This window comes from Melozone crissalis, unplaced genomic scaffold, assembly GCF_028551555.1.
Source record: "Melozone crissalis strain CALT ecotype California unplaced genomic scaffold, PUWL_Pcris_2 ptg000014l_1, whole genome shotgun sequence".
Classification (NCBI taxonomy): domain Eukaryota; kingdom Metazoa; phylum Chordata; class Aves; order Passeriformes; family Passerellidae; genus Melozone; species Melozone crissalis.
In genome coordinates this window covers 12,707,038-12,719,083 of record NW_026535792.1, presented here as the reverse complement: position 1 = coordinate 12,719,083, position 12,046 = coordinate 12,707,038, and the positions used below count along the sequence as shown (strand labels likewise).

The 12,046-nt window shown below is 35.7% G+C and overlaps 1 protein-coding gene across 1 annotated transcript in view; it reads right to left on the bottom strand.

Moving 5' to 3' along the window:
• UNC13C (unc-13 homolog C) overlaps positions 1-12,046 on the bottom strand; it is a 132,554-nt gene that overhangs the window by 47,399 nt on the left and 73,109 nt on the right. The window contains exons 17-18 of the mRNA XM_054272855.1: positions 8,417-8,550; positions 2,205-2,290 (exon numbers count right to left, since the gene is read on the bottom strand). Coding sequence (XP_054128830.1) covers positions 2,205-2,290; positions 8,417-8,550 — 220 coding nt within the window. The remainder of the gene's footprint in view (positions 1-2,204; positions 2,291-8,416; positions 8,551-12,046) is intronic.

The window sequence follows — 12,046 nt, the reverse complement described above, 5'->3', positions numbered from 1 at the left end:
TTGGAAGGCGAGAGTGGCATAGCAGAATGCAATGCATTTTAATGAACTCCATTAAAACCATGAGGACCGACTGTGAACATATTTAAGAGCTTGCTTCTAATCTTATAGAATCTAAAGAAAAAAATATTATTGCCCTCAACAACTGAGTTAAACCCCGTTTGCAGAATATCTATTGAAAGAATTCACAATTCAAATCCCAGCAAAGCTGGGTAGAGGATCAGTATACTGATCTATATTTTTTTACTAGATTTATTGAGGTTCCTGCTTAGGAATGGAATCATAGAAGGTGTAATTTTGTATATTTATAATAATTTATACTAATTTCAAAATAATAACTTATACTAATTTCATTTTCCTTTAATTATTATTTATACGCAGGAACTGTTTCACTAATGATTCAGGGAGCAGTTTAGAATTCCTAATGCCAACAATGGCATTTACTCTCCTCAGAAAGTCAGTATCCACAGCAACACAGAAATGAGACCACATTCGGGGGCTGGTCTGGAACATAAAATTCAAATGCCTTCTACATTTCTCTCTGCAGAATAAGGATTAATATTAACATTAAAATTTATTTTAAAATCCTGATTCAGTCCTAACATCCACATTTTATATATTGTACAATTAAGTCTTTTCTTATGAGCTTCTTGTTCTATTCTTTACAACCAATAAACAAGCCACGACTTGTTCTGAAGCTGCCTTTTGAGTGATCAGTGTGCTCTAATGAACAAATAGAGTGAGTGATGTTTTGTGGATTATTTCTTTGCAGTGCAGAATGTTTATAGTTCAATGGCCAAAGCCCTGGGTGCTCATGTGGATGGATGTCCATGTGCAGAGTATAACTACACCCCCAAGGTCATGAAGTCGTGGCAGTTGGTGACTATTAGAAATCCTCAGTAATCTGTGCTATCTGTAAGGGAACCACAACACTGAGTTACTGAACAGCAGTTTTCTGATAGCTGCTCCTGACTGACAGCCTCTCCAGATAGAAGATTCCCTGATGACATCAGGATTATGCTTTAAGTGAAACCATGGCTTTCACATGGTCTTCACATTTCTCAGCTCTTGGAAGCTTTTGCTTTCACTGATCACTCTTAAAGGATGATCTGCCTGACATCCCTTCTCAAACTTGCATTGCTGATTCACTCTGACATGACTACAGAACAGCACTTTGAAACAATAGTTTGAACATCTCTTCTCCTACCCACATCTAAGATGTCTCATGTCTTCTGTTGTTTTTGTACATATTTTCATTACCTTCCTTCCTTTCTGCTCTGCTTAGTAAGGAAGTTCCACATTCAAATAACACAATTAACAAAATAAAGTAACACACCAGCAGAGGAGCAAAACAGTTCTTCCACCAATAGTCATTCTAGCCACTCATCTTTTCACTTCAATAATCATCATGAAAATCTGCCATGCTATCAAAAGCACCACTGCACTGATATTATCCCATTAGACATTCTGGAGAGAATAATATAGAAGTGTATCTTCAAATATTTGGGTTTTTTAATCCTTTATGCCTGTTGAATTGCATTGTTTTTAAAATTCAACCTCATGTGTTTTTTCTCACCCTTTTTAGACTTACTCTGTAGTTAGTAGCAGACAGGTATTTTTACTTGGTTTGCTGCAATAACTATATTTTATTGTGTGTTTGAAGCCATTAGTTGGAGACAATCTGCTACACAGCAAACCCCCATATATTTTAACAATGGTTAACCACAATATCTTAAGAGATAAAATGAAACTCTATTTGATTCTGCTGGAACTAGAATGAATACATCCTGCCTTTTGAACACAAAAAGATTTAATTATAAGTGTGTGCTTCCTCCATAATTTCATTCCACAAATGTTCCTTATGGGCAAGTTAGGAAATTTCAGCTAGTGAGAAAAATCGGAATATCTACAGTGCTCTCTAGCAAACACATGTGGGTCTCTTTGGACACTGAAGGTTTTTATCAGATCTAAGAAGCAGCATTTCAAATCACAATTCTTTTGTGTTCTTCTTTCACAGATAACTTCATATATTCACAGTGAAATTATTTGATTCCTTATAACCCTTCTTTTTCACTAACTCACAAACATCTTAAACAAGTACACCAGAAAGCTCTAATCACACAAAGAAATCTCATGCCTGGTATCACTTACAGTGGAAATCAGTCTTGCTGAACTCACTAGTGAAATTAATAGTTTGTTCTAATTACCTTCCAGAGCATATTTCATGTCCTGGGCAAACAGAGTCCACATGATTTCAGCACTGATTTTTCCCATGTTCAGCTCTTGAGGGAACCTGCAATCAATCACATTACATCAGTTCACCTGCTGCTAGGAATGATGTTACAGCTGCACAGCAAAAAGGCAAATATTTCCACAAAATAATTCCCCTAGTATGCACTTACTGTATCTTATGTTCTGTAACAATTATATAAACCATCCAACCTTCAAATAAAAACTTCCTTCATATGACATTTTAAATCAAGAAACATTCATCTATCTTGCAGATGATTCCTCAACTTTAGTTAAATCCGATGGCTTAGGAAGAACATGAAACAGTTGGCTCAGATGTTTAGCAGCCACAGGTTTTCCTTAATTCCCTTTTGACAGTGGAAAAGAGTGAAGCTGTCTGTGAAGCTATATTGGTTTATATACTTGCAGAATCCAATTCACTCAAGACTTCCACCTTGATGTATGGATAAAATAACAAAGACTATAACAAGTAGTGAAATGCAGATTCAGATTAAAAATTTTAGATTTGGTCTCATGCTTCATGTCATCTTTGAGAAATCCTTTTTAGATACTTTCTGCTGTTATCAGTTAAGTACTTTTACACAAATTTTTCATAGATCCCAGCTGCTTCTTATTCAGTGCAAAAGAAAGGCCTTGATCTTTGAGTTACCATTTTCACTGCTAGCAACTAGCAAAGCTGGCATTTTAGTGATCAACATTGTGTTTTTGTCACATTTTTGGTCTTAAAAAAAGGGCTGTCCAATGCAGGTGTGGAACTGATATTAATAAGAGCCATTCTCAGGACACAGAGGCAGAGCCAGGCAGGTCAGGCAGATGAAGAGCAGAAAGTAGAACACAGAATCTCCCACTGGGGTAAAGCAGTTGTTTATGGCACAGGGGTGCAGTGAGAGCCACACAAATCACCCACAGTTCACCAGGAAACATAAAATAAGGGAATGTATTAATGAGGAAATACACAGAGCTGTGTGGCTTTTGTGTGGAGGTTATTACACAATATACTAGCAGAGAATTGGATACAAAGTATTTTGACCTTTTTGTAAAGCACTAATCAAATTCAGAAAATATTCCATAATAATTTCTGTAAAAATGTAAGAATTTTAAAGGTCTTGTTGACATAGAAAGAATGAGAATTATGTGCAACTTTAAAGTGGTAGCAGTAGGATCTAAGTAATGTATTCATTTTAGAGACCTATTTGACCCTGATCATATCTGCAAAGAAAAAGTACTTAAACAGCTCATTAGCTCTGCCACTTTAATAGGAAGCAGTTGCTAGCTCAGTTCACTGAGCCCTCTTTATGCTAATGACTGCTCAATTAAAGAACTTCATATTAATTCTATTACCACAAAATTAATTTCTGTTCAAAAACTGAAATGTATTTCAACTGTCTTAACTTCTTTACCTCCAATCCACTCTGAGTTCTTTCTTAGCACCAGATTTAAACTTTGATGGTGTGGCTCTGAGGAAATATTTAACAGCTGATTTAATATTGACACTGTCTTTTGAGCATATTGCAAGGCTGGCCATAAGGCAAGGCTGGGCCTGATAAAAATGCACTTGTTTGATTAGTGATAAATAGATTTGTCCATGCATTTTAACTTGTGAAAGCACACACACACACACACACTGCAATTATCAATGTTGATTAAATTAGTTCAACACATCCCACCTGGCTTCAGTTAGGTGAAGTCTAAAATTGGTGCCAGTTTTTATGCCTCTAACAGACTGGTGGGCATTGCACAGCTGCCAGTCATGGGCACAGGGGAACTACCAGGGGTGTCCTTGCAGTTTACTGTATGTGAGAAGTGACAAAGCCAAAGCACAACAGAACCACACAGGACATTCCACATGCTAAAGATAAATGGTAACAGAAGCAGCTGTCTTATTAAAGGGAAGGGATAATCAAAGGTCAAATACTAAAGCATCTATATAAGTATGGTATTTTGTATTATTTGTATTTTATCACCTTATTTTTAGTTAAGAAAACTTTTTCAAACTACTTCAAATTTTGATCCATAAAGAGCAAAATATCAGAGAAATTTCTCATGCAAGTCTCTACACATTACATTTTCTAATCTTTGTAAAAACCATGTATTTTCACATTTTTCAGTGAAGCAAAAGGACAACCAGCAGAGTTCTGGTTGTGTCAGTCATTTAGCTGGCTCTTGCTACAGTTATAACTGCCCCACAGGCCATAGTTTTCCCAATTTCTATGTCATTCTTGGAACTATATAAAATCTCAGTTTATCCAGAAGAGTTATGTTGCCTGTACATTACCATATCTATGTATTTCCAAAAATACTAAATTGCATATACAAGACATCCACATATATCTTCACTCTATTGATTTTAATTAAGCAAAAATTTAGTGAAAACAGTTCTCATTGCCTAGTTCTAATGAAGGGCAATATATAAAACCACAGATCAATGGAATGAAATTGAACTCAGCTTAAAAAAATATGAAAATAATCAATGTATAAGTGAAACATATATAACCCCCAAAGCATTTATCCCAGACAGTACTGCATGTCTCTAGTTCAACCCTAACACCAGAAAATTCTATCATGACAATTAAAAATGCTTTTTCATAATTTGTGCTGCCAAATCTCCAGTCTGCTACATCTTGAGACTATCAAGGCCTCTGAACCTCAGATGCACTTTCCCAGAAACGCTCATATTCCATACTTGGTGGCTAGAGTCTCATCCAGGTGCTAAATCTCACCAGTCCTAGGGGGAGAATACATTCAGTTTTGTGCTGTGCATGCAGCAGGAAGACAGATCACACCATCTGTGGAGGGCTGGCCATGGCCTCTGCTTCACTAACTCTTAGAGACAAAAGTTTTATTTGATTTAAATGTGAGCAAAGAGCTCATTTATTTTTACATTTTGTGCTTTATCCTGCATCTATCCAAAGTTTTATTTTTAACACTCCTTTCCCTGAAAGAAAAATAATGGGCAAGACAGGTGCTGTATATAGTCCACATAACTAACCTGGTCTGTCAGTGTTACATTGTTACATGAGAAGCTACAGTGGGTATGGTGAAAGAATGAGAACAGCTTTGTTCACAGGATAATGTTCACAAATTCAATGAAATCAGTGATATTCACATGCTACCACAGAATAAAGTGTAATTCGTGATGAGGAACATCATTGCATCAAGACACAACCACATCAGATACACTTTCTATCATGAAAGAAACATTCTAAAGTTGGCCTGATGTAGCCCAATTCATGATAGAATGTACTCTGATTTTTTCACTTCCATAATTTTTTTCCACTGGCCTATATTTCATAACTCACTGACACACAGGTTACAATTATGCTGTTTCTACAATATAAGTTACTATCCCCAACTTCTCAGAGGTATTAAACATCCTAGCTCCTGAAGCATGAGGAGATCTGCTCCTGCAGATTACATGTGTTAGTCATTGCCATACTGTGTGGAACACAATGTGATCACAGAGAAAACAGATCCTAACACTGCAAAGATCTGAGGAGCAGTAAAGAACAAATTTAAAAGTCCCATTAGAACTGTCTTGTTTCTTAAACTTATACTACAGTGACAACTGGACTTTTCTGAGTATATGTGCAAAAAAAAAAAAAAAAGGCAGGGGCTCAAAGTTTAGATCTTACTTTCAAAACACAGAAGCATATTTAACTTGAAGGTTTTGTCCTTGATTTGATGTTCCTTTTATTAGAATAGATATTTTATTTTGATAGAAATTTCTCCTGCCTCACTGGATATTTAGAAGTGCCAGGAAGCCCTGGATTTGCCTGTGATTCAGGTTTCTAACACAATTTACATTGTTTAACTACTAGAATGAAGATTTTATAACTTAAATAAATACCAGACCATGTTTTTCCCTCAAACTTGTCAAGTTTCTCATGTCATGTAAGAACTGCATGTTGCCCCCACACTCCCACTGGCTGGTCTGGTGTGTTCTGTCAGTGACTGCAGTGTTGCTGAGGCCATCATGTCATATTTCATCTGGATTCATAACCTGATACAGTTCAAACTACTCCATCACAGTGTAATTTTTGCCTCTAAGGTGGATATAAAAATAGGGTTTCCAAAACTGGCTGAGGAATAGAATTCTGAGCAATATTATACAATTGTGAAAACTTTTATCAGAATGCTCTCCTGGGGATCTTCAGTTACCTCATTTCTAAAATAGGATTCAAATGGATGCAGGCCTGAATACTCCACTGAGACACTGCATGGCCATATATTTCTAATAAGGAGTAATATTTTTGCAGGATTCTTGTTTATTCAAGTTATATTTCCCATTCATCTATTTTAACCCATTTCCTTTTCTGGGGTAAATGGGGGGAAAGAGGTTGCCTTACTGTCTCAACAGTTTTTACATGCTGCTTTTGTGTTAGGAGAAGCTTTTCTTTAAAAAAAAAAAAATATATCCAAAGCAACTCTGAACAGTTTTTCAAGTTTTTTCCACCTAGAGCCTCTTCATCTTTTACTTCTGATGTCTCTACTTCTAAAAGAAATGCTATTCCCTATGTTCACTCTTTCACTTACAAAACAACAGCAAAAACCAGGGAGAAGTCAGAGACACAAGCTCTCTCCCTTAATCTGTCCCAATTCCGTCCACTCCTGAGTCTCTCTTCACATCTTACACAATCATTCATCTGTACTTCAGGGAACCTACTAATCCCCTTAGAGGAACTCTGTTCTTTATGCCTTTACTTTCTCCCTCAAATTTGTATAAAAATAGAGCTAGAACAATGTTTAGGATACTTAACCCACAATTACATTTGTTTAATTTCAATGAAGAGACTGAAATGAATCACATGCATGTTTTTGTCTCAATTATATATTTTACTGTATTATTTGTATAGCATGTCTGAGAAAAGGTTGAGCTTTCATTAATGGAGAAACTTGGCACTATGACATAAAAATGGAGTGAACAGGAAGTGTTTTCTTTCCTGTATAGGGTAAGAGCTTATTCCTTAATAGGGTCAGTGCAACAAATAATTAACAAAGAAATGTTTATTATCCAGTACTGAAGTGATACTTTATTTATTTCAAGTAAAGGAAGGAGTCAGAAGTCAATGACTTTCAAAGTCTTTCAGCTTCTGGTTATCACCAGGAGGTTTCTTTGTCACCTTTCCTGTGGGGCCATAAATAGAATAGTACCTTTTAACAACAGACAAGCACATCTCAATGTATAGAGTGCCTTTTAGTATCTACCCTATTTTGGCTGAAAAAACCAGATTATTCTGCTCCCCTTCAGAGCATTCAATTAAATGCAATTGCAGAAACCTCTATTAATTGTTTAGTCATAATACAGATGTAGGTTTCAATGTTAACTTTTGCAGAAGTCATCACAGCCAGACTATGCCCAGATTTTCTGCAATCTCTCTGTAAAATGGCTCCAAAAAGCTAAAAAATTTCCCCAGGGCTTCATCACGTCACATTTCAATTGGTGCAAGGCCCATTTCTCCAGCTGTAATATGTGAAACATGTTCCTTTGCACTCTTTCTAAATATTTCATGTTCAAAGCCCAGCACTGCCTTCTTTTCCTGCGTTTATCAATTGTTTCTCTGTTTTCTACTCATGTATCAACCTTAAATTATTTCATTTGTCTTGGTTATTGATTGTACCTCTCTCATCTGCTACATCTTCAATTCTGAGAAGTGAAATTCCATTTCTGGGATACTGCTCTCCACTTCATACATTTTCAAGTCAGTCTGGCCAGCCAATTATAAATTCAGATAGGGTCTTTTGTGAAGTTCATTTTTTTTTTTTTTACAATTACATGCCTGGAAACCATACCTAAATGAGTTTCAGCAAGATTTGAACACCATGTGTGCCACGATGCTCCCATACCATCAATATCATCACACTGAAAATGCCTTGCACTGAAATGCCACTGACATTTCCCTTCTATCCATTTATATCTCATGTAGCATAGTTTGCTACCTAAAGTTTTGAGATGAATCATATATCACCAGTCCTTAATGTTCCTAAACCAAAAGATTTTCTTTCCATTATCAGAGCACTAAGTTTTTATCAATCTATGTCAATACAATATTCTGCATAAAAATCTCTACCTAGAATCTACTTAAAATATAACTTCTAATTCAGGTGTATTTCTTATACTTATTTTAATAAATCCATGATTCTTAATTTTTTTGGGAAAGTAATTACTTACTGGTTCAAGATTGGTGTATATGCTGTTTTATCTTCATCTATAATGGTGACCATCAGAGTAATCAGCTGTGCCCAGAAATCCAAATTCTTTGTTGTTGGTCCCTGTTCTTCTTTAGGAACTTCTTGTTTCTTACTCTGTTAAAACAAGATTGAATATATTTTTATTAGAGAAAATACTATGGGAGTCCCACCTATAGATCATTCCTTGGTTGTGAAGAGTGACATATTAAGAATCTTTAGAAATTTTGGACCAAGACTGGCTAACTAACAGAGCAGAACATATGAAAAACTGTACTTGGCTGTGCACAAATATTAAGAACCATAGTGCAAAGATTGTCATGTCAGCAAAGGAGATCAATAGAGACTTGGTTTTTACTGCATGCTCACGCTGTAATTAGATACATTATTAAATTCTTTGCTGTGCTGAGACTCAGCACAGGTAGAATTGCCTGTTGAGGCAGAACTTTTATACCCAACACAATAAAGACTCAAAAAAATCAATGCTGAGGAGTATTTAATGTTTTGTTTTGAATTATATGCTGAAGGTATTCAGCCTAGCAGCTGCTTCTGATGTATGGTCTAAATGAAGAAGCAGTTGAATTTCCCTTTATGTTATTGAGAATTTTATATTCTTTAATTTTACTACAATATGCATTTACAGATAGACTTTGTCTCTACAATTTTTATTTATTAATTCTTAACCTAAAATTTCCTAAAATTTTAGTCCTAAAATACTAAAAAAGTATTTTGCATTCCTTTGCTTGGCAGAAGGATCAGATTCCTCATCAATGTCCAATAAATAACTTCATTGTAGGGACCCAAATATGAAAATAAATATTTTAATTCTGTATGGCCACATACATGAATAATTTCTGCCACACAGAGCTATGTCTGCACAAGCTCGATCTACACATGCTCTTCTACATTGCTGTGTGAGATTGAAAGGGGTCTCAGCTAGTAAGTCAGAAAATAAACATGCCTGTGCTCCTGCAAGTTTAAACACATATTCCCTGTACTTCTCATTCCTAGTCCAACTATGACCACTTAAATTGACCTGGTATCTTTTTGAATATGCCTAACACTATATATGTGTCACAGTGAATTAATTAAATGTTAATTTAACCCCAATTGACTTTTATGTATGAATAGCATTTAGAATGGCAGAAAGGGAATTTCAACAACACCTATTTGAAACTGATTTTGTGGCCACTGTGGAATATTTTAGACATGTATCATTAATCACACTGCTGCATACTCAGATGACCTACAAAGGGTACCACCTCAGTGTATAAAGCAACAGAAATAAAGCTCAGAAGGAGGTCAAAGGATGGCGGGTCTGGTGTCATCAACAATTAACAACTGTGCATGCAAATGAGAGAGCTTTGCAAAACAGAAATGAACATTAGAGCATTAATGTCACTCATAAGAGCATTTCCTGGTATACATTAGATTTTTAATAAAAAGGCCTTGTTTCTACATCAAAGATGTAGGTCTAATAGACCATTTATTTTCTCAGAAGCTTGTTAAATCAAACCAACTGAAAGGCAGCTGTAGAAGACAAAGCCACCTCATATGTAGCTCAGCATCTTATCCAAGAACTGTATTTCACAGCAAGTGACATGTAGCTGAGACAGCTTTTCATGGCTGTGAATGTGAATCACAGAATGCAAAATTCAGTTCTTTAACAGAGATAGCAAAAAGTATTACATTTACAATGTAATAGTTGCACAGGGAGGTCCTTTCTACCATAATTCTCTGGAAAAGAAGTCTCTTTAAAATCTGTATGACCTTTACAAAAGTCCCAGAGAAGGTATTTTTAAAATAGTCTCACATTACAGATGTAGTTTTATGTCCTGAAGAGAAAGTGCATACTCTGCCCATCCCTAGTTGTTATTTCCATTCTTTATCCTAAAATCTACTTAGTGTGTTAGACATGCTCATAATCATTCAAGCTCTTTTCACCTCATTATTGTCAGCACTATTATTTGCTTTATGTACAGCAGATGCCTTTGTAGAAGCATTACAGAATTAGGGAATACTCTGAGTTGGAAGGGGCCCACAAGGACCAGAGTCCAGCCCTTGGATTCCTGCACAGGGCAATGCCCAAAACCACACTGTGTGTTTGACAGTGCTACCCCAGCTCTGGTGCAGTGCTGTTAGAATGAGGTAAAACAGTGGTGGAAATTTGATTGCAATTTAGATTTTTTTTCACTCTCATTGCACCCATTTGGAAGAAAGTGTCAGTGTAAAAGCATCAGCTAAATAGCTGATATACCTAATTAGTGCCACACTGGAACAAATACAGCGAAAAGTTACAGGAGATCCTAAATACTGCTTATTATTGTAGAGGATGACAACAATGAGAATTTTTAAAAAATACAACTAAAAATTTCAAGAGTAACATAAATTCTTAAAATAGCAAGATGACAAAATCATTAATTAAACTGATGCTATTAATGGTTCTTAATTTTAAAATAAATGAGTTGCTGAAGTTTCCTGTCTTCTGTTTTTGTTTGATACAGCACTGAATAAGCTCAAATCACAGACTGCTCATCCAGTAACCAAGAGACTTTTCCAAATACTGATATGAATGAAAGTTTGCCAATTAGCAGAATCACTTTCTTTTCCATGAGCTTTTTCACATAGGAAAGGTTATTTAAAATACCTTGACCTCCTGTAGCATCACTTTGGATGGTAATGCTGCCCACATGCACAGAACCATGAAATGCCACAAGATATTCTTTGCTTAAAAGCTCAATGAGTGACTGGCCAAAGGCACAACAATGATATTCCTAAGGGGCTTCTGCTGGCAGATCAAACAAGCAATAAGAGCAGAAAAGACAGGTTTTTATACTCTCATATTAATTGACTTGGGTGCTTCTTGTCTTTAGGATCACCCTACAGCGGCAGCAAACAACTTACAATAAAAATCATATTATTCACTTAAGATTCACAATTACACTAAGTACTGGAGATTCTCTGTGGGTTTTTTAAAGCTACATCCAAACTAGGTGATAACTCTTTGTTTTTTGCGACAGAAGACATCAAAATCAGAAAGAGGAACTGTGTAAGAACAGTTTTTCATAGGATATGAATTGAAATAAATTATTTGCATGGAATCATGTTTTTCTCAATTCCCTTTTAATGTCAATTTCCTAGTCACCAAATTCATATTCAAGCAATGGATTATGCAGTACAGAGCCTCCAAAATCATTACTGGTGTTTTGATACTCTCTTAAAGAGAAAAAATGTAGAGGGAGTTTTCTGAGTTTAATGGAAAAAAAAAAAGGCTAAACTGTTGCCAAACAAACATTTTGTACTCTAGAAAAGTGGCTGAGACTGGAGAAAGCAATCTCAGACCCAGTGTGAAGCAAGATTAAAATCTACATCTCTATTACCCTGAGACAAATCTGTAAAGTCTAGTCTAAGAAACATAGGGCTTTCAACTTCTCCCATCACTGATTTTACCAGATCGTAGGATGAATGTCTGGTTTAATTTTCTTTGCTTTTATTTTGTTATGTTCTGTGCAATCAATATCCATTATTATCTGTGTGACTTTGATAAATTGAATCCTATGATATCAGAAAGTTATGTATTGCTGTCTCCTGCAAGCCCCAAGCTAGGTTTCAG